The sequence below is a fragment of the Gymnoscopelus microlampas genome (assembly GCF_963454915.1).
Source record: "Gymnoscopelus microlampas genome assembly, chromosome: 1".
Lineage (NCBI taxonomy): Eukaryota > Metazoa > Chordata > Actinopteri > Myctophiformes > Myctophidae > Gymnoscopelus > Gymnoscopelus microlampas.
In genome coordinates this window covers 2,980,755-3,004,475 of record NC_139962.1, presented here as the reverse complement: position 1 = coordinate 3,004,475, position 23,721 = coordinate 2,980,755, and the positions used below count along the sequence as shown (strand labels likewise).

At 42.6% G+C, this 23,721-nt stretch overlaps 1 protein-coding gene across 1 annotated transcript in view; it reads right to left on the bottom strand.

Annotated features, from left to right (window-relative positions):
• Window positions 1–23,721, bottom strand: part of LOC311048878 (SH3 and multiple ankyrin repeat domains protein 2-like) — a 338,179-nt gene that overhangs the window by 202,134 nt on the left and 112,324 nt on the right. The window contains exons 3-5 of the mRNA XM_084062202.1: window positions 20,960–21,163; window positions 19,496–19,570; window positions 8,950–9,058 (exon numbers count right to left, since the gene is read on the bottom strand). Of these exons, the coding sequence (XP_083918328.1) occupies window positions 8,950–9,058; window positions 19,496–19,570; window positions 20,960–21,163 (388 nt within the window). The remainder of the gene's footprint in view (window positions 1–8,949; window positions 9,059–19,495; window positions 19,571–20,959; window positions 21,164–23,721) is intronic.

Below are 23,721 nucleotides of genomic sequence, written 5' to 3'. Positions count from 1 at the left end.
GGTTCTTTATCTACTAAGACGAGAGTGTTTCTGATTGAAATATGTGAAAAGTTGCAAAATATGCGGAAATATGCGATGCGAAGCGCTTATTATGCGATGCGGCCTTTTTGAAAAAAGATGACCCCCGCATAATTATGCGCCATTTTACTGATTATGCGGTAAATTATGCGATCGCATAATCGCATTTTTCTGGAGGGTCTAACACAAACACGCACACACACACACGCACGCACACACGCACACACACACACACACACACACACACACACACACACACACACACACACACACACACACACACACACACACACACACACACACACACACACACACACACACACACACACACACACACAAACGGGTGGCATCTACCTCAAATGAATGCCAGGGGGCGCTCTATAGGGTGGCATTCAGATACACAGAGAGGGGTAGTGAGGGCAGTGTGCTCTAATTGGCTCTCCATAACAAGGTTAAGTGTCTTGTTCTGAACGTGGCAGTCAGTCATTCACACTTTACAACACAATGCAGAATCTACATACACTGCATGGACATAGGAGCAGTTACAAACATGTCAAAACATTAATAATACAGATACATACATCAATAAGACAGACAGTCTGAGGAAGACGCAGTAGCAACGAAATGTCAGTTTTGTGTTTGTTTACTTAGAAACTTAATAAAAACAGGCTTATTGTCCGAGCTGCTCCAGTGTGTTCTCTGTGTGTTCTTGTTTTTTGCTGTGTTGTGTTGCAGTTAGTGATGAATGATATGTATTTGACCGTGGACCCCCATCTCAAAATATTTTGTTCCAGGGACCCCCAGAAGTTGTAACATGAGTTAAAAATGTTCGTTTAGAAAAAAAAATATATATATTCAAATATTTGCACACATTTTCCAGATTATTCAAACAGAGCAGATCTACAAGCTCATTGCGCGGCACAGAGCTTGTGGATCTGCTATTTTTGAATAGCCAAAGAAATCTTAAAATGACACAGATGCTTTCCCGGTCTTAAAGGGTTAAGTCAGTCTGATAAGAGTCCACGGTCCAGCAGGATGTTTAAGTCACTCTGAACCCCATGGTCCAGCAGGATGTTTAAGTCAGTCTGAACCCCATCGTCCGGCAGGATGTTTAAGTCACTCTGAACCCCACGGTCCAGCAGGATGTTTAAGTCAGTCTGAAATCCCATGGTCCAGCAGGATGTTTAAGTCACTCTGAACCCCACGGTCCAGCAGGATGTTTAAGTCACTCTGAACCCCACGGTCCAGCAGGATGTTTAAGTCAGTCTGACACAGAGTCCATTCTCACTGACCTGGTTGCTCAGTCTCACGTCAATAAGAATGATTTATGGCTGCAGTTAAGAAGAGGCTGAAGCAAACAGAAGGTAGGGGTGTGCGTGTGTGCGTGTGCGTGTGTGTCTTGCATTTCTATACTTCTGAGGACCACACATGTCCCCATAAATATAGTAAAATAGGAGAAATAGACTTAGAATTAGATCTACAACTAGGAATTAGGTTTGGAGTTATGCCTGATTTATGCCTCGTTGCACGCTGGTGTCAAGTGCCGGGAAAAAACAGATCTACAAGCTCACAAAGCGTTGCAGCGCAACGCTTTGTGAGCTTGTGAGTGCGTGCGTGCGTGCGCTCTCGACAATCTTGGACATGAAGCCAGCTGATTGGGGACAAACGTCTAATTGAGGCCAACATTGGTGTCAGGTCGGGTCACTAAAGCATGGAATGGTTCTCATTATTATTAATGATGGAATTAATGTAAGTCAATGCATTGTCCCAGTGGTTTTGGCAAAGCCACCGGTGTTAATGTGTTTTATGTTTGTCATGGCAGAGAAAAAGTTTTTTTTTTGTTGGAAAGAAGGATGTTTGGGTGGAGAGACCTTCATCAGGTCATCTTGATTCTTCTTCATAATCTTGATTATCTGTTGTCGTTTTCTTGCATTTGAAGACAGTGTGCAGTAAGTGGGCGTACAAGACTCCAAATGCCTAAGTTATACTGTGTTGGTGCAAGACTGTTCTTTTTGTGAGCTTCACCATATTTTAAACACGGCTTAATTGATTCATTCATTTCATAATATATTTGTGTAAGTTAGGGTCACAATAGTCCCAAACTAGGCATTTGCTAGAGTCATAAGTACAGTATTTCTATGTAAAAAATAAAATAAAAAACTACACACATGTACTTAACACATCGGGTGCCAAACACCGTCTGAACCGTGTTTGCACAGAGTAGCACTTTGGTGCCGAACACGGTCTGAACCGTGTTTTCAGTCGTTTTGTTTTTTTCCACACGGGAGGGGCTGGAGCAGCTCACCCACGGTGAGTCTGAGAAGGAAAGGACAGATGGATCACCGTGTCAAAAAACATGGCTCCCCATCCGCTTCCGTTCTATCTCCTTCTCTAAAACCCCTAGAACTCCGAAACTTTTTTACGCTGGGGAAAACGACTCATTTTGTATGCACGATCGCTCCGCCATTGTTACTCGCGTGAGAGATGTTATCGTTCCAGGCGTTAACCAGGACCATCGGGCAATATGGAGGCATGCTTTTTGTTCACATGGAATGCACGTCGTGGAGTCTACAGCTCAAACAGCGATGCGCAGCTCAGCGGTGAGATTTCGGCACCGAACGTAATCTGTTATTATAAAATGCTGGCACCCGATGTGTTAAGCACAGTACTGAAGTATATGTATTTGACACGGACATCACAATCAAATTGGCCAAACCAGATGCATTGCTTAAAGGTTATATACATGCGTATAGCACGAGTGCTAGTGTATGAGTTCAACACCCATAACAGTGATAATTAACACTATCAAAATCAGAAGCAATTAATAGATTAACTTGTGAAACTTAAAGTTGACATAATCATTCCAATAACCAGTCTGAAACTATTCATGTGAGCACAGTCAGGGACGTGCACAGATAGACTCTAAGTGGTGCTAGAGCTCCTGCCCTTTGCCCTCTTGACCAGAAGTGCCCTTTTTTCAGTTTACAGCAGGGGTCTTCAACAGGGGGTCCGGGACCCCTAGGGGGTCCTCAGAGTTACGCCAAATCTTTATGTGATATGATTTTTCTTTTTACCATGACCACTCGAAACCTACCATCCCTTTTCTGAGGAGAACTTTAGCCAAAAATAGCAGATCTACAAGCCCACAACGCCTCATGCTAAGAGGCGTTGTGAGCTTGTAGATCTGCTATTTTTGGCAAAGAGTTATAGGTGTAGAGGGGAAAAAGAGCAGCAAAAGTTTATCTGAAACACAATTTTATACAATGTAGAGTAGGGGGTCCCTCACCCACCTCTCAGCTAGGGGGTCCTTGGCCTGAAAACGTTGAAGACCCCTGGTTTACAGTATGTAGCCCATGGCGACATCGATCAATTCTGGATTAAAAGCTTCTAATATATCAACAATTCCCCAAAATGTGCGTTGCAATTTTCTTCTCTAAATCTCACACTACTAAGGCAGCAAGGTGTCCTTTTTTTTTACTTGAGCAACTGCCCCTGAAAATGTCTGTGCACGCCACTGAGCACAATCTGAATAGCTGAGCTTTTCAGACTCCACCTCAGCCCGGAGCACTTGCCCTCCTAGCCTTGACGACATTGCAGTCTTATGCAAAGGCTGAAATGTAATTTAGAACCCTTTAAGACCTGGAACGCATCTCTGTCATTTTTAGATTTCTTTAGCTATTTTTGAAAAATCATGAAAATGTGTGCAAATCTCTTTGAATATACATATTTTTAAAGCGATTTTTTTTTTACTCAAATCTTTGCTTCTGGGGGGTCCCTGGAACAACATATTGTGAGATGGGGGTCCGCGGTCAAATATATCATTTTGGGGTCCTTGTCTCCTTGACATGAAAAAGTTTGAAAACCACTGATATTATAGCAAGTTTTTCCTTAGGATTTTTGTTAGGATTTAGAAGACATTCGTAGAAGCAAAGATTTGAGTAAAAAAATGTTTGCTTTAAAAATTGCTTTAAAAAAACTCCATGATTTTTCTAAAAAAAAGAATAGCAGATCTACAAGCTCATAGCGCGGCACTCGGTGCCGCGCTATGAGCTTGTAGATCTGCTATTTTTGAATAGTCCAAAGATATCTTAAAAATGACACAGATGCGTTCCAAGTCTTAAAGGGTTAGATAGCATGTTATGTAGACAGATGCCAGAATCATTTGTAGACCTGGACTCCTTTAGTGTATATTTTCAATGTACAGATTATTGATTTGTTGATATTACTGTTTAGACTGATGATATGTTTTTGGTTTACCTTTGATCAGTGTTGTAAAGTAACTAAGTACATTTACTCAATAACTGTACTTAAGTAAAATTTTTAGGTACTTTTACTTCACTGGAGTATTTCCAATTGTCTGTACTTTTACTTCTACTCCATTACATCTCAGAGGCAAATATTGTACTTTTACTCTACTACAATTATTTGAAAACTTCAGTTACTAGTTATAAATCATTATATTACAATACATACATTAACCACTTCAGCCCTATTTTATACCTAGGCTATTTGAAAACAGCAGATCTACAAGCTAACAAACACGTAGATCTGCTATTTTCAAACATTTTAGTACTTTTACTTTTGGTACTTTAAGTACATTTTGATGCCAATACTTTTGTACTTTTAGTCAAGTAACACTTTGAATTTCAATCTTCTAACAGAGTACTTCTACATTGCAGTATTGATACTTTTACTTAAGTAAACCATTTGAGTACTTCTTCCACCACTACCTATGATCCTAGATGACTATTTCTATGCATTTGGTGTATTACCTCGTGTTTACCTTGCTTAGTGCCTCCGGATTAAGAGTGTCTGCTAAATGCCTACATTGTTGCACAGTTGATTTGATTTGAACCGTAGTTTGAGTCCTGTGTAAAACACATCACCATCTGTCTCTAGTTCTAGCTTAAGGTCCCTGACCAGTGTACTGTAGCATCAAATCTCTCTCTCTCTCACTCTGTGTTTATGGAACATTAGTTACTGACGGTGTCTTATAGATCATCACACCTCATTACTCTGTTGTTCCCCTTCATATCATACGTGTAACATCACAGCCTGTGGCTACAGCGTTTCCTTCACATGACAACAACCACATATTAATGCACGCACGCACGCACGCACACACACACACACACACACACACACACACACACACACACACACACACACACACACACACACACACACACACACACACACACACACACACACACACACACACACACACACACACACACACGTTCAGCTGTAGAGTGCTTTTTTATTAGGCTCAGGCGATATTTCAGCACCTTGGATAGCGACAGTTTCCAAGCAGCAGAATGTGTTCCAATAGAGTGCTGAAGTCTTGAAGTCTTTTTTTTTTTTAATAATTTTTATCCCTCGATTTTGTAACCCTTTTTTTTTCACCCGGTGCCAATTTGCTAAGTGATCCTGGGCGCTACACTCCCCTCACCAGCCTAGGGAGGCCAGGGTCGAGCTCATGCCTCCTTCAATGCATGAAAGTCAACTGACCTTCTTATCACCTGACAGGGGGGAGTTTCCCTGGTTGGACGTAGAGCGTGGAAGGAACACGTTATTCCAACCAGTTCCTTTCCCCTCCATCAGGCGCCCCGGCTGGCCAGGGGGAGGCAGTATAGTGACCAGGATTACTGCAATTTTTTGTGAGGGTATTAACTACCCTAGGAGACACAGGGAGAACATGCAAACTCCACACAGAGTAGGCCCTTTTGCCAACCCCACCTAGGGTATGGGCGCTGGTGACGCGGAGGAGAAGACACACCCCCAGCGTCCACAGCGTCCCCGGCGGGAATCGAACCCAGGACCTTCTAGCTGTGAGTCTTGAAGTCTTAAACCACACCACCCCCAGGTCATGAATATTTTTTCCTCCATTCAAAATCCCATAGATAGAGCAGTGGTTCTCAAAGTGGGGTCCGGGGACCCCCAGGGGTCATTGAGGGGGCTCCAGGGGGTCCCCAGTGAAATTGGTTAATATAGCATCAACCTCTGTTTAATCACGTTAACCCCCCCTATATACATGACTATTTGTCAATAGCCGATCTACAAGCTCACAACGTGGCGCATTGCAATGCATTGTGAGCTTGTAGATTGCCTATTTAAAAAAAATAAGTAATCTTGAAATGTTATTTAAACATTTTAGCAACACAAATCTTGTATGGGGGTCCCTGGCACAACATATTTTCAGATGGGGGTCCGTGGCATAATACATATTACAGAGCCTTCATTAGTATAATTGGTAACACCTGGGAAGGAAGTAATATTTTCTTCTTACTTCCTTCTCAGGTGTTACCAATGATACTAATGAAGGCTCTGTTCCATTCTGGTCAAACAGAGCAGGGTGATGACTCATTGGAAACACTCTGCTACACCAGTGGGTCTCAACGCGTGGTCCAGGGACACTCAAGGTTCGATGAGGGTGGTAAAGGGACCATTATAGGTCTCTAACTCTGAGAGTGTACAAATGGAACCAAATGGACCCTTACGGGTCCATTTGGTTCCATTTGTACACTCTCAGAGTTTTGGGGGTGCTTGAAATCAAAAAAGGTTTGAGAACCACTGTGCTACACGAAATGGAACAGAGCCTTCATTAGTGTCATTGTCAACACCTGTGAAGGAAGTAAGGAAGAGGCCCAATTTCATTCCAATAGGGCTGCTGTGCATAGAGCCTATAAGGCCTGCTCCCCATCAGACGTGACACACATGACAACAGCTTTACTTTTGGGGGAAAGGCGAAATCAGCCTCAGTCCCTGCCTATGTCAATGCTAAGTGCTCATGTACAATTCCATGTTGAAAAGGACAACCCATTGAGGTTGGATGCAAATGGATGCAGAGTTGTTGTTTTTTTATTATATATTTGTTTTTATAGTAGGATATCCACGTTTTCTTCTTCTTTCTTGTAGAACTATTTTCAAAATATTGTTATACATTTGAAAACTTGATAAATGGGAAATTATGCATAATGAGTACTTTCCCGTCTTTAAAGTACCAAAAGTTACTTTAAAGACGGGGGTGCCGTGATTTTCAGTGACCCCCCCCCCCTAAAACAGCATCATCAGGTATTATGGATATACTAGGAGGAAGATTTTTTTCCAAAAAAGTGTACCAAAAGTGTTAAAACCATGTTTTTATGTGGACACGCCTCCAGTTCATTAAGTATACCTGGTTCTCACCTTAGCACCTCCTCCACCACCTTAGCACCACCCACCTGTCCTAGTCCCTCCTCCTCCTCAAGCCCACACCTGTTGTGTTATGATAATGAGGGGGAGGGTATGTTTTTACTGCGTCACTAAAGCGCTCTTTCTCTATTGGCACGTTTGACCCTCAAGGTTTCAGCCTCCAGGTAGAAACTCAAAACAGTCAGAGAAGACATAAAACACCATAAAAACACCACCAGGTGGGCTTAATGACGTTCTATCAACCTCATAGACACATAAAAAAACAGAAAAAGTGTAAAACCATCGCACCACCTCTTTAAGTGCATTTTGATACCGATACTTTAGTACTTTTAATCAAGTACACTTTGAATACCTATACTTTTACTTGTAACAGAGTATTTCTACATTGCAGTATTAACACTTTTACTTGAGTAAAAGATGTGAGTACTTTTTTCCAACATCATTCACAGGTATAAGTACTGTTCCTGGAACAGAGACGTGAAGACAAAGCCTCTCTAGGTCTTATCTCAGCAGGGACTGGCTGCCAGGTGGCTGCACCGGAATATGAAGTACAGATTACAGATGAAGAGACGGCTGCTTTAAGCTCTCTCTGCTCCACTCCTGTGACTCCTCACTGCGGGGGGTCCCCCAGCCAGACTGATCCATGCCAAGGACCCCAAAATAGCCTCTCGCCCCATCTGGGCTGCAGCAGCCCTCCACCCTCCTCCATCCTTCAAAGACACACTCAAAACACCCACCGCTTCAATATGACCCCCCCCCCCCCATCTGAAGCATGGGTCTTCAGCTCTTGGTTCTTGGTCTTGGGCTATTCAAAAATAGCAGATCTACAAGCTCATAGCAGCTTGTAGATCTGCTATTTTTGAAAAATTGTGAAAATGTGTGCAAATCTTTGAATATATATTGTTTTCAAGCGAACATTTGTAGCTCGAATCTTTGCTTCTGGGGGTCCCCTAGAACAAAACATTTTGAGATGGGGGTCGGCGGCCAAATACATATCATTTTGGGGGTCCTTGACATGAAAAAGTTTGAGCACCACTGATATAGAAACATACATTTTTCAGAAAACTGTTGGGAATTAGGAGACATTTTGTAGAGATCGGCTTCAGGTCTTAATGGGTTAATGTTCACTATTCAAAACAAAATCTGGGGGTGTCCCTGGAACAAAACATTTTACAAATGTTTGCTTTAAAACATATTCAATGTTCACTATTTAAAAAAAAAAAAGCAGATCTACAGCGCTATGAGCTTGTATATCTGCTATTTTTGAATAGCCAAAGAAATCTAAAAATGACACACAGATGCGTTCCCGGTCTAAATGGTCTCATCTGCAACACAATTTTAAACAAGTATTTTCACACCTAAAGATCAAGCCCCTGTCAGGTTTGGTGAAGATTGGAGCAATTGTGTGGTTGTGGTCCCCAAGGGCCCCTGACGTGGCCCTGTGCAATTATTCTGATGGCGGACCCCTGTGTTTGAGTGGATCGGAACAACGGTGTGCCTCACAAGTCTGGATGTTACATTTGTGACCCCCACCCTCTCTTTTAATAAGGAGTGGGGGGTCTCTGCTTCATCTCTCTCTCTCAGTTAACTGACTCCTGTTAGCCACCCTAAGTGTGTGTGTGTGTGTGTGTGTGTGTGTGTGTGTGTGTGTGTGTGTGTGTGTGTGTGTGTGTGTGTGTGTGTGTGTGTGTGTGTGTGTGTGTGTGTGTGTGTGTGTGTGTGTGTGTGTGTGTGTACCTCCAGTCTCAGGGTCGTGGTAGTTGGGGTCCAGGCCTCTCTCCAACATCTTGCTGATCTTGTCCACCTGACCATGTTGGATGAAGTCCATGAACTTCCTCAGGTTGGCCTGGAGAGAGAGAGAGAGAGAGAGAGAGAGAGAGAGAGAGAGAGAGAGAGAGAGAGAGAGAGAGAGAGAGAGAGAAAAAGAAAGAGAGAGATTTTATTTTTTACCACTCATTATTCATAAGAACATTTGCTACAGTAGTTCATTCAAACATTCAATACAACGCCACAACAAATATTGAATTGGAATCCTGTAAAGTAATTTTTTTGTCTCCGCCAGGCCGAAAGGCATGGCGAGAGAGTATGTTTTGCGCCCTGTCCGTCCGTCCGTCCGTGTGTCCGTGTGTCCGTGTGTCCGTCTGTGAACAGCTAATCTCCGGCACCGTTGGCTTGATCGCAGCGAAACTGTGCACACACACTCCCTGGATGCCAATTCAGAACCTCTGCCCCAAATCTTTCACATGGGCCTGTTATAGCGCCACCAGGAGGCCGCTTTTTGCAAAACACATTTTTTGACAGTAGGCCTACTCCTACAGATTTTGTCCAATCGTCACGCAAATCGGTACACAGTATCTCTATAGTCATTAAACGAAAAAGCTTTTTCAGATTTTTCATATTCCATCCTGATTGGCTCAAAATGGCTTCCAAAGTTTGCAGGAATGGCCCGTATTGAACTAAATGCCGCAAATCATGTGTGCAGTGTCCGATTGCCGTGAAACTTTGCACGCACATTCACACTACGTTGAGGAACAAATGCCACCCTTTCAACATTGCCCTATTATAGCGCCACCAGGAGGCAGATTTTTTACAAAACTTGATTCATCACGCAAACCGGTACACATTATCTCTATAGTCAAGTGATCAAGACGGATCCGTCCGATTTTTCACATTCCATCCTGATTGGCTAATTCAGAACATTGCTGGTCCACACTTACCTGACCTGGCGGAGACCTGTGCTCCGAGGAGCACTTTTTCTAGTTATTACATTTCAAATGCATTTAGTTATACTTATGTTAACTTTATGAACTTAAATACAAATACATTGGACATAAAAAAAAGACAATATCATTTTAATTCCTCCAGTCATTAAGCTACTCCGTGGATTAACCTATTAAGACCGGGAACGCCTCTGTGTCATTTTAAGATTTCTTTGGGCTATTAAAAAATAGCCGATCTACAAGTTTTAAAGCGAACATTTTTAACTCCGATGTGCTTCTTCTGGGGGGGGTCCCTGGAACAACATACAACATATTTTGAGATGGGGGTCCACGGCCAAACACATATCATTTTGGGGGTCCTTGACATGGAAAAGTTGGAGCACCACTGATATAGCAAAACATACTGTTAGGATTTAGATATGTATGTATTTGGCCCCCCCATCTCAAAATGCACATAATTTTCAAGATTATTCAAAAATAGCAGATCTACAAGCTCATAGCGCGGCACTCGGTGCCGCGCTATGAGCTTGTAGATCTGATATTTTTTGAATAGCCAAAGAAATGTAAAAATGACCCAGAGATGCGTTCCCGGTCTTTAAGGGTTAAAAGCGTGTCAGAGGACAAGAGGAGAGGTGCATGCTGGGAGGGGAGGGGAGGGGGCGTGGCCATGGTGAGAGTGAACGTTCTGTTCTGTTTCTGTCGCTTTCCTTTTCCTTTTCCTTTTCCTTTTCTTTTCCTTTCCAGGCCGCCTGGTAAAAATAGATTCCAGAGCAGCTCCCTGAAGGACCGCACAGAACGAGGGATGAGATAGCAGCAGCAGAAGAAGAATGAAGGAAGATGTGAGAACAGAGAGAAGAAGAAGAAGAAGGAGGAGGCAGGGGCAGGCGGAGGGAGATGAAGTTATCATCAACAGTGGTGTAAAGTAACTTACATTTACTCAAGTACTGTACTTTTGTAGAGTACAATTGTAAAATTTTGAGGTATTTTTTAGGGGGCGGTGTAACCGCCCCCTATAAGTGAGGTTTGGACACTGACCAATCCTGCACCGTGATTGGCCAATAGTCTACAACGCAGTCTACAACCCTAACCCTTCCACAGTCAATGCAAATCTATACTTTTGCAAAGTCAGCCAATCACATTACAGCTAGTGTCATCACCACTAGCTGTAATGTGATTGGCTGACTTTGCAAATTCAGGACTGTGATTGGCTAGCGAAACACATGACACATGTGCAGCCCTATGAATAGCAGTATGGATTTTTATGTTTTTTTTTTTTAAGTGAATCACTTCCATCACTGTGATGACCACTGTGACCACAACGCCCACTTCACACTGGGTGTGATTTCTTACTTTACTGGAGTATTTCCAATTTCCAATACTTTTACTTCTACTCCACTACATCTCAGAGGCAAATATTGTACTTTTACTCCACTACAATTATTTGAAAAGTGTAGTTCCTATACTTTGTAGATTTTGATTATTATTGCAAAGCATACATTAACCACTTAAGCCCTACTGTATGTATTTCGGCCATTTGAAAATAGCAGATCTCACAATGCGTCGCGATGCGACGCATTGTGAGCTTGTAGATCTGCTATTTTCAAAAGATTAGTCTACTTTTGTTACATTTGAAAACGTGTGAAATGGGACATTCTGCACATATGAGTACATCCATGAGTACATTCATCATTAAGCCCTATTTCAATAATGGTGAAAATATCAGATATAAAGCCCACAACGTGTCGCATCAAGTGTTGTGAGATTGTAGATCTGCTATTTTCACTATTACTGATATTCTCAGATTTCATGTCTAAATGTCAATACAGCAATGCATTGATATTGAATATAAAATGTACTTTGTAATTTGTACTTTTGAACGCTTTCAAAAGCAAGTTAGTAAGAAAAAAATTGACAGAGCAACTTTCACTTGTAGTGTATTAATATTTAAGTGTATCTATACTTTGACTCAAGTACTCTGAGGTTGAGTACTTTGTCCACTTCTGGTGAGTATGAATCTCCAAGCCTCTCCCTCAGTCAGTGGTGGAAAAAGTACTCAAATTCTCTACATAAGTAAAATAACAATACTGCAATATAGATATACTCTGTTAGGGCGCGCTCCCACCGCACTTCTATTTTACCTCTGGGGCAGAATCTGCCAATGCTTTGTCAATGTAAATGCGTGGATTCACGCAAGAGCGGATCTTTCTGCCTGTCGCACAGACCGTGCGTTTATCCGCTCTACACGACTTGTCCATTTGAAGCATAATAACTGCTGGAGGCAGGAGCTGCTTTTCCCTCCTCTCTGTCCAATCAGGTGAGTGGAAGGCGGACCGTCCCAAGACTCAGGAAGCACCATGGTGCTCAAGGCAGAAGGCGGTGCGGGCTACGGGGAGGGTCCTGAAAGTGAGTGACAGGTGCATCACTCCCATTTTTTAGAATCCGCTGGCTGCAAAAAACCTGTGGCCGCGCACAACCTGCGTTTAACGCTATTCGACCATGTTTTGGTGGGAGCGCGCCCTTACAAGTAAAAGTCCAGAATTCAAAATTTACTTGAGTAAAAGTACAAAAGTATTAGCATCAAAATGTACTTAAACTACCAAAAGTAAAAGTAGCAAAACATTTGAAAATAGCTGATCTACAAGCTCACAATGCGTTGTATCTATCTACTTATATAATCGAGGAGTGACTTCCGCGCGCTGCTGACGCTATAGCCACAGCTCTGTAATCGAGTAAACACAACACCGACACATCACATCTCGCCAACACAGTAGCCACGGCGGACGCGCTGAATTTACGGGTGGCGTACGGCACCTCTCACTGCTCACTACACATTTTCCACGTCGCAACATAATTAATTCTACTCACCACATTTCGGAGAAAACGGAAGGGGAAACAGCTTCGTACCGTTTACCGTGCGCACCACTGACACCGAACGCCGACGGGTTTCGCCGAAACAACACGAAGGGTTGAAATGCACCTCTCTCCATCGCCAGAAGGACAACAACCAAAGCGGCTCCTTCACCTCCCCTTCACCGTGACTTCTGCTTCCACGCTCAATTCAGGTGACTACAATGCTAATACATTCACGCTCCACCTCACAATCATAAGCTTCTCTGTTTAGTGTTTCATTAGCGCGAGCGTGGAAAATAACTACAGCGCGTTCGGTTACTGCATCTGGTAAACACACCAGGGATGCCAGGTTTTCAAAAACAAGCGACAGGAACAAGCAACCACCTTCATGAAAAAAATAAACAGCCGAAGGGGTCCGCCATGTTCCAGGGGGGTCCCCGGGGGTCCCAACACTCCCAGGGTAGCCCCCCCGAGACTCTAGTGTTTCATAATATGATAATTTATATCTGAAAAGTAACTAGTAACTAAGTTTTCAAATAATTAGAGTGGAGTAAAAGTACAATATGTGCCTCTGAGATGTAGTGGAGTAGAAGTAAAAGTATTGGAAATTGGAAATGCTCAGGCAAAGTACAAATACCTAAACATTTTACTTAAGTACAGTACTTTAGTAAAATGCACTTACTTTCCACCACTGCCCTCAGTGAGAATGATTTAATGTTCTCCTGGTTGATTGCTTCCATTAGAGGAAGCAGAGCTTCCACTTAACTTCAATGTCAAGTAGAGGTTAGAGAGACCTTAAAATATGATGTATGACATCACTCACACATTATATGAAAGACCTGCACGCACGCACACGCACACACACACACACACACACACACACACACACACACACACACACACACACACACACACACACACACACACACACGGATAGCACGCGCGCGCGCGCGCACGCACGCACGCACGCACGCACGCACGCACACACACACACACACACACACACACACACACACACACACACACACACACACACACACACACACACACACACACACACACACACACACACACACACAAAAAGGTGGTGGAAAAGGTACTCAAATGTTTTACGTTAAAAGTATCAATACTGCAATATAGAAATACTCTGTTACAAGTAAAGGTCCGGAATTCAAAATGTACTTAAGTAAACGTACAAAAGCATAGGCATCAAAATGTACTTAAAAGTACGAAAAGTAAACGTACTTACTATGCAGTTTTCAAATGTATTCAAATCTTTTGAAAATAGCAGATCTACAAGCTCACAATGCAACACATTGTGGGCTTGTAAAAGTACCAAAAGTAAAAGTACTAAAATGTTTGAAAATAGCAGATCTACAAGCTCACAATGCAACACATTGTGGGCTTGTAAAAGTACCAAAAGTAAAAGTACTAAAATGTTTGAAAATAGCAGATCTACAAGCTCGCGACGTGTCGTGAGCTTCGCGTTGTGAGCTTGTAGATCGGCTATCAAATAGCTATAGGTATAAAAATAGGGCTAAAGTGGTTAAAGTATGTGTTATAATGTAATAATCTATATCTGGAAAGTAGGGTAGAGCCGGGACCAACGGCGCGGAGGGACGGTTGCAAGTCAGACCTTTTTTCATGCTACACGTAAAATTCTTCACATCAAAATTGGCGGAGTTGAAGCCACTTTTGTGTATTTCCACACTGTAGTAAAAAATACCCTATTTGAGTGTTTTCCATTTGTACTGCTGTGTTTATTTGGTGCCGATTGTAAATGGATTTTGTCTGTTAGGCTAATCTCTGGGCTAGCTAGCAAAACATCCGGGGAAGGCAGGGAGGGACGGACGGCGCATTACGCCGCTCGGTGCATTACAGACAGGGAGGGACGAACGGCGTATGTGTTGGCACAAAGTTGAGGAAACAGACAGAGGCGACATTAACATGATACATTTATTTGACTGTCAGCATGGTCATTTGCTCGTAGGATTCTACTGAAGCATCAATGAGAGTTAGATGCCAGAAATGTAACTTAGGTGCTTGTTATTGGACATTTCATCCGACCGCGCCGTCCGCCCCCCCCCCCCCCCCCCCCCCCCCCGCCATGTATGCACCGTTCGCCCCGACTGGTGGCCGTGTGCGGAGAGTAGCGCAACGTCACTTTACTTACCGATTGCGTTCGACTCGTTTCACCAAAATTAAAACGGACTGCGGGTATGGAGAGGACAAGTGTCTCTTGTTCACAAAAAAGTATGGTTATAGTCCATGAGCCAGACAAGATTTCATTATCGAAAGAGTGGGCAAAACCAAACATATATTAAATTGTTCATAGGGTCAATACGAGTAAATAAATATATGATAACCTCTCCTCTGTTCATATTTATCACACATTTTGTTATTTTCCCCATACGTACATGACAGGTGAAAAAACTGACAACATTTTAAAAATAGTTATCATAATGAAACTTCCTGAGTTGATTACTTACATGAAGACAATGATTTATCGTATTACAAGTTTTCTGAAATTGTATATTTAAATATGCAAATTAGGCATTTAGTCCATGAGCCTGAGCCCCAAAATTGAGCCAGATATTGAATATTCCCTCGTTAAAAACCTTTGACTCCAACATCTTAACAAAATGAAATAAGTATGTTGACTCTGGCTTTGTCCAATGTTCCAATGTTGATTCAGGAAAGGTATGCAAATTTGGGCATATTTTCCTAATGCCTAATTTGCATATTTAAATATACGATTTCAGAAAACTTGTAATACGATAAATCATTGTCTTCATGTAAGTAATCAACTCAGGAAGTTTCATTATGATAACTCTTTTTAATTTTTTTTTCACCTGTCATGTACGTATGGGGAAAATAACAAAATGTGTGATAACCATGAAAAAGCTACTCCTGTGGAGAGGTTATCATATATTTATTTACTCATACTGACCCTATGAACAATTTAATATAGGTTTGGTTTTGCCCACTCTTTCGATAATCATTGCTCAATTTTGGGGCTCTGGCTCATTGACTATTACATGAAATGAATGAATCTCTGTGCAGGGAGGGAAATAAAAAAGGGTGCGCCGTCTGTCCCGGCCCCCCCCTAACTAGTAACTAAAGTTTTCAAATCATTCTAGTGGAGTAAAAGTACAATGTTTGCCTCTGAGATGTAGTGGAGTAGAAGTACAGAAAATTGGAAATACTCCTGTACAGTAACAAAAACAAATCCTCAAAAGTGTACTTATAAGTACAGTACTTGAGTAAATGTACTCGGTTACTTTGCACCGCTGTTCAGACGTACACCTGAGGTGCAGTGACACTCTGGCTGCTATTAATAGCCAGCCTGTAGGTTCCTCTGACCTGATTGTTAGCGTGATGTATGGGTGTGTGTGTGTGTGTGTGGATAACATCGCCCCTAGGATCTGTGGAGTTAAGTTTACAGCCTGTTCTCCCGTTAACCCATTAAGACCGGGAACGCATCTGTCTGTGTCATTTCAAGATTTCTTTGGCTATTCAAAAATAGCAGATCTACAAGCTCATAGCGCGGCACCGAGTGCCGCGCTATGAGCTTGTAGATCTGCTATTTATTTTTTTAACAGATCGTGAAAGTTTTTTTTTTGCAAATCTTTGAATATGTTTATTGTTTTAAAGCGAACATAATATTTTATTTTTCTAACCCGTGAGACAAGCTTAAGAACCACTGATATTATAGCAGCATACGTTTTATTATTGCAGATCTACTATTTTTTAATAGCCAAAGAAATATAAAAATGACACAGATTCTTTCCCGGTCTAAATGGGTTAAAGTCTGCACCACATTCATCTCTATGAATCCTGGACCATAAACAGATCAAAGGGGGTGTATAACCATAAACAGATCAAAGGAAGGTGTATAACCATAAACAGATCAAAGGAAGGTGTATAACCATAAACAGATCAAAGGAAGGTGTAGTATAACCATAAACAGATCAAATGGAGGTGTATGTCCATCGTTCAACATCTCTGAGTAATTGAAATCACCCTGTAGATGTTAACCCATTGAGACCTGAAGCCGATTCTACATCGTCTCCTAAATCCCAACAGTATTCTGAAAAATCACACCCTGTGTGAAGGTAGCGGCGCCTTTGATACATTTTGTCATCGATATGTGTTTATAATGTGTTTATAGCCATGTGTCACGTGAAGCTTGACCAATCACTTTGTTGACGTACGCACCTGACCAATCAGAACGTTGACGTACGCACACGGACAAAGTCAGGTATAGAGCAGGATCCCGGCTAGCGCCGCTAAAAACCTATGTTTCTATATCAGTGGTGCTCAATCTTTTTCATGTCAAGGACCCCCAAAATGATATGTATTTGGCCGCAGACCCCCATCAAAACATGTTGTTCCAGGGACCCCCCCAGAAGCAAAGATTCAAGTTAAAAATCTTTGCTTTAAAAATATATTTATTCAAAGAGATTTGAACACATTTTCACGATTTTTGAATAGCCCAAAGTGAAACATAATGCTTTTTAGCTCAAATCAAAAAATGACACAGTTCCAGGTCTTAATGGGTTAAGGATGGTGTAGGCTGCACTATCAGCGCAGAGAGAATGCACCTGATCCCATTGGTTCACCGATCTGTCCGTTGAACCAATGGGCAGTGAGCGACGCCCACTGCACTCTGGTTGGTTGGGGAAATGAAACACTTCCTCTACCGGGTAAACCGATGTGCTGGTCTAGGCTTTTATTTTTTAGCAAAACTAAACAATAAAAGCCTGGAGATCGAGGCTAAGGATGGTGTGACATCCCTTAACCCATTAAAACTGGGAACGCATCTGTGTAGCCACTTCAACCATTATTTTACACTTTGGCTAGCCAAAAGTACACCTACTCTGTGTGGAGTTTGTATGTTCTCCCCTTGTCTCCCAGGGTAGTTAATACCCTCACAAAAACATGTAGTAATCTTGGTCACTATACTGCCTCCCCCATGACAGCCGGGGCGCCTGATGGAGGGGAAGGGAACTGGTTGGAATAACGTGTTCCTTCCACGCTCTACGTCCTACCGGGGAAACTCCCCCCCCCCTGTCAGGTGACAAGAAGGTCAGTTGGCTCTCATGCACTGAAGGAAGCATGAGCTCGGCCCTGGCCTCCCCAGGCTGTGGGGGACTGGACTAACGCTGGTGTAGGGCTGGTGTAGCGCCCAGGATCACTTAGGAAATTGGCACCGGGTGAAAAAAATGGGTTACAAAAATCGCGGGATAAAAATTTGGAGATAAAAAGTACAAATACCTCAAAATTGTACTTAAGTACAGTACTTAAGTCAATGTACTTAGTTACTTTCCACCACTGATCACTTCCTGTGAACTTGATCAGGTATTAGGGATGAAATGGACAGGAAGTGATGCCCTTAACAACAACGCCCTATAGGAAACGTGTGGATAGGAGGCCCTCCTGTAGCCCAGCTCTTTTGTTTGGTCAACGTTCAGAGAGCCAGGTTGTTCTCCTGGCTCCATTGTGCCTCTGAGGTTCTCCACTTCTCTCTCCTGGCCGTCAGGATAAAGCCGGTCACTGTGTGATGGTGACTCAGCACGCTGACTCACTGACTCACAGCTGTGGAGGCTTTCCAATCAGGCTCCTGCTCAGCTTTCAAATCACTCTCTTCAAAGATAATGGCTCCGCTCACATGGTCAAGTGTGTGTGTGTGTGTGTGTGTGTGTGTGTGTGTGTGTGTGTGTGTGTGTGTGTGTGTGTGTGTGTGTGTGTGTGTGTGTGTGTGTGTGTGTGTGTGTGTGTGTGTGTGTGTGTGTGTGTGTGTGTGTGTGTGTGCGTGCGTGTGCACGTGCGCGTGCGTGCGTGTACGTGTAGTTCTTCTATTACTACACATGTGACAGCTAAACGTCCGCACATATATATTTGACAGATAGTCAATGTGAGGACACTTTAGAGTTTGATTTACAAGTAGCTTTACAACAGCTTGGAATCAGACATTTAGAAGTCAGGTTGAGGGTTTAGAGTTAAGCCTGATTTTTTGTCGTGCACCAAAAAGAAAGGTTTTTCAGCTTTACGCTTACGGTTAAAAACAACCCAAAAGTGTAAGAGTGTGTGTGTGTGTGTGTGTGTGTGTGTGTGTGTGTGTGTGTGTGTGTGTGTGTGCACATGTGCGTGTACGTGTGTGCGAGTGATAGCGCCTGGGAGTCCGGGGAGGTCCCAGGTACGATTCCAGGCCTCAGCAATGTGTCGCAAGTGTCCCTGAGCAAGAGCCTAAACCCCTTAACTGCTCCCCCCTCAGCGCTACTCTGCAGCGCTCAGCCATCAGCTGGGTGAAGCCGAAAAACGGATGTAATCATCATACTATACTTCTACAAAGGTCTGTCCCCGTCTGTGCAAATCTCTTCTGCCCGGTTCTCCTCAGTGTCTGGAGCAATTGATCTGAATTTGCACGCGGCCATTGACCATTACCACGTGCACGGAACAGCGAAGCCCGTTTTTTTCGCTTTCCCCCAAATGTCAGCTGTTTATTTTAGCGTTTTTGTGTTCGCTGGCTCCCGGGTTGCCAAATCATGTGCGTGAAACAAGCGCCGGTGTAGCGGACCATCCGTGAAACAAGCGGACCATGTCCATGATGCACTTTGAGCGCTCACATTCCCCGACGGGCGTGGTCTATAGTAGACGGGTGTGGTCTATAGTAGGTACTGTATAAATGAATAAATAGATCCAGTCCTTACCTTGGTGTGGAGCTTAGAGATCTGCTTCTCATCCACATGAAGAGGCTGTCTGTACACCCTGCTCTTATAGCGGAACTGTTGAGCAGCACACACACACACACACACACACACACACACACACACACACACACACACACACACACACACACACACACACACGGTAAGTCATTCATGGAGACAGACAGCACACACTGTGTGTGTTGGCAGAAATGTCAGATTCTCAGAGACACATTAACACATTAAGACCTGGAACTGTGTCATTTTTTTTTTATTTGAGCTAAAAAGCATTATTTTACACTTTGGGCTATTCAAAAATAGCAGATATACTGCTCATACAAGTATAGCAGATATACTGCTCATACAAGCTCATAGCGAGTGCCGCGCTACGAGCTTGTAGATCTGCTATTTTTGAAAAATCGTGAAAATGTGTGCAAATCTTTGAATATACATATTTTTAAAGTGAACATTTTTAACTCAAATCTTTGCTTCTGGGGGGTCCCTGGAACAAAATATTTTGATGGGGGTCCGCAGCCAAATACATATAATTTTGGGGGTCCTTGACATGAAAAAGATTGAGCACCACTGATATAGAAACATACGTTTTTCAGAATACTGCTGAGATTTAGGAGACGTGTAGAATCGGCTTCAGGTCTCAGTGGGTTAAGCCAAAGCACGGTAAACAGTTTGATGTAAACGAATAGAGGAGAACCTTGGTTCAACACTGAATATGTACCTATACCTCTTTACTTGTAACTCTGTAACCTTAACTGCTGTGCTGCCTATGGGCTACTGAATTATAAAGGTATCTATCTATCTATCTATCTATAAATCTATCTATCGATCTTTTCCCACCACTATCTATCAGCGGTGGGAAAGGTACAAACAGGTTTTAAAATGTGTTACAGGTAAAAGTCCGGAACTGAACATTTACTTGAGTAAAAATGCATTGGGAAAGTATTGGCATCAAAATGTATCTAAAGTACCAAAAGTAAAAGTACTCATTATGCAGAATGTCCCATTTCACACGTTTTCAAATATCTATATTTTTTTGTTGTTGAAAATAGCAGATCTACAAGCTCACAATGCGCCGCATTGCGATGCATTGTGAGCTTGTAGATCTGCTATTTTCAAATGGCTAAATGTATATAGGGCTGAAGTGGTTAATGTATGTTTTGTAATAATAATCTAAATCTACAAAGTAACTAAAGTTTTCAAATAATTGTTAGTGGAGTAAAAGTACAACATTTGCCTCTGAGATGTAGTGGAGTAGAAGTAAAAGTATAGACAATTGGAAATACTCCAGTAAAAACCCTTAAGTAGGCCTACAGTACTTGAGTAAATTGAATTAGTTACTTTACAACACTGAATATTTACATACCCTCTGTAACCTTAACTGCTGTGCCGCCTATGGGCGACTGAATTATAAAGGTATCTATCTATCCATCCATCTAGTTATGTATATACCTCCAAACACGGGACGCCCTTGCTGATTGGCTGGGGGTATTCCCTGAGGGTGCGCTCCTCGTCCAGGAACTTCCCGTCTCGTCCGTTGCTGGCGGGCTGGAACAGGCCGTAGTTCAGCACGTCCTTCAGGCTCTGGCTCAGCGTGCACAGGATCCGCTGCTTGGCCGCCCACACCGAGGCGTCGGGGTTGAAACGCATGCATTTCTGAGAGAGAGAGAGAGAGAGAGAGAGAGAACGCCTTTTAGCTACCACCAACCTGGCAACCCAGTTTCCCTCATGAGATTATTAGACAGGTGAAAATGTAAACACATACAAATACAACACGAAAAAGTGCTCCTCGGAGCACAGGTCTCCGCCTGGTCAGGTACGTCATTGTGGCCTCCTGGTGGCGCTATAATAGGCCAATGTGAAAAGGGTGCCATTTTTTATAGGCCTTGCACTGCAGTCGGACGCTGCATGCATTCATGATTTGAGGCATTTTGTTCAAAAAAAAAAAATTGTTGCTAAATTAGACCTACTGGTGGCGCCAAGTTAAAATGGTGGCATTTGTTCTTCAACATAGTGTTGAATGTGCGTAAAACCGCAATCCGACGCTGCGTTCATGATTTGCGGCATTTTGATCAAAACAAACTTTAGATCAGCCAATCAGGATGGAATATGAAAAATCTAACAGATCCGTCTTGATCACATGACTATGGAGATCATGTGTAGCCTATACTGATTTGCTTGAAATGTGGATAAAATCTGAAGGAGTAATGTAAAAAAAAATGTTTTAATTAAGTCGTCCTCCTGTTGGTACAATAAAAGGCAGATGTGAAAAATGCAGGGCAAAGGGTTTTCTTTGGCCTCTAGGGAGTGCACATAGAAAGTTTTACACAGATCGGTGCGGTTATAGGTAACAACACGAATCGGCCTGGTATAGCGCCACCATGAGGCCGATTTGAAAAATGTCAAGTGGCATTGCTTCTTCGGCCCAGTGGGAATGTGAGTACAAAATGTCACGGAAATTGCATTCGAGGCATTTAGTTAAAAACAGAGCACTCCTGTAAACTTTGGAAGCCATCTCTAGCCAATCAAGATGGAATATGAAAAATCTGAAAGACCAGTTTTTCACAGGGTGCAAAACATGCTCTCGCCATGCCTTTCAGCCTGGCGGAGACAACTGTTGTTATTAGAGAGCGCCTTTTAGCCACTGCCAACCTGGCATCCCTGTTTCACTCATGGCATGTTATGTGAATATGTAAGCACAAATCTAATTGACATTGAAATACAAGATCATTTTTTCGAGTCAGTACAACAACATATAAAAAATAAAATATTATAAATAAATAAATAAATAAATACAACTAAACAATAGAATGAACACGTTACAGTGTAGCAAATAACATAAAACATTAAAAAACATACAGTATAGAATCCCATCTCTTTGCTAAGTGAGTGAAACAGTGTTTTTAGATTGTGTCATTCTGTGGCAGTTCACCCTACTGCCACTGACACTTCATAACCACATCAACACTACACAATACACCGTGTACACAATAGCCAGGTAGCACACAGGATAGTTTGGTGGGTGCACAAACTAAACTCCATTTAACAGCTTTTAGTATGTTTCCTGTATTATTGTATTGTTTTCACTTATGACTTAAATGATTTCACACAACACAGGGTTAAAGGGTAAAATTGTTCTTTATTTTTTAAGTCACAGGGAATGTTCTTTTGGCAAATGTTTGACTTGTTTTTTTCTTTCTCTTACCACAGTGCTTCCTGGTTCTGGGCAGTGACGAAGGACCCGAGTGTAGCTGCAGGCAGCCTTTTATACTGCCTGTCTGTTTGTAGTGAGCATGCTCAGTCCATGCCTGCTGTAGCATACCAACTGTGGGTTTGAGTAAAATGGGGTATTCTAATTGTTATTGTGAATTATTATTATTGTGGGAAATGTGGTAATGTGAGGACACTTTAAACGTGTTAAATTGTGAAGTATAATGTCTTTGGACATGGATGAAATAACTGGTTTTGTGTAAATTGATTGAATCAATTTAGGATTGGCATGGTCCAGTGGGAGGGGCTTAGCCTTTAAAAGAAGGGTGCCTACCACTGCCCAGGCAGTCAGTGAAGGGCTGCCGTAGGGAGCAGACCTAGAGCCAATCGGGCCAGTGTTGTACAGTTTGTGATGTATTGTTTTTCCCTGGGACTTTCTAAAAAGGGCAAATAAAACACTTGTTTTGCACCGACGGACTGTGTTCGATTCCATTAATTGTGCCATATCCTACCCACACTGGGACAAAGTGTGACACATTCCCACACATCAAAACACATGAGACATATTATGAACCTTTAAAACCTGGTCTTGACATCATGTTTGTTCAATAATGGAAAATGTACACGTTTTAAATGTACTTTCACCAGGCTGTATGCATGGCAGCCACCAGTGGTGTATGAAAATCCAACAAAAAAGGTAAAACAAAGTTCCTCGCACACAAAGCTTTGGTGCCCCCCCCCCCCCCCCCCCCCCCCAACCCTGCTATATCTTCATCGGCTCTGCAGCCTCCAGGCCGTGAATATAAACACAACAATGGAGGATTGTTGTGCCTGAAGCAGAGGAGGATTAACGTGGCTCCATGCCACCACGGCATCCAGGGGGAGGCGCTGTGTGTGTGTACGCCGTGTTTACAGAGTCCGGACGCGCTGCGTGCTCGTTACGTGGCTCTGTGCCAGTGGTGGAAAGTAACTAATACATTTACTCAAGTACTGTACTTAAGTAA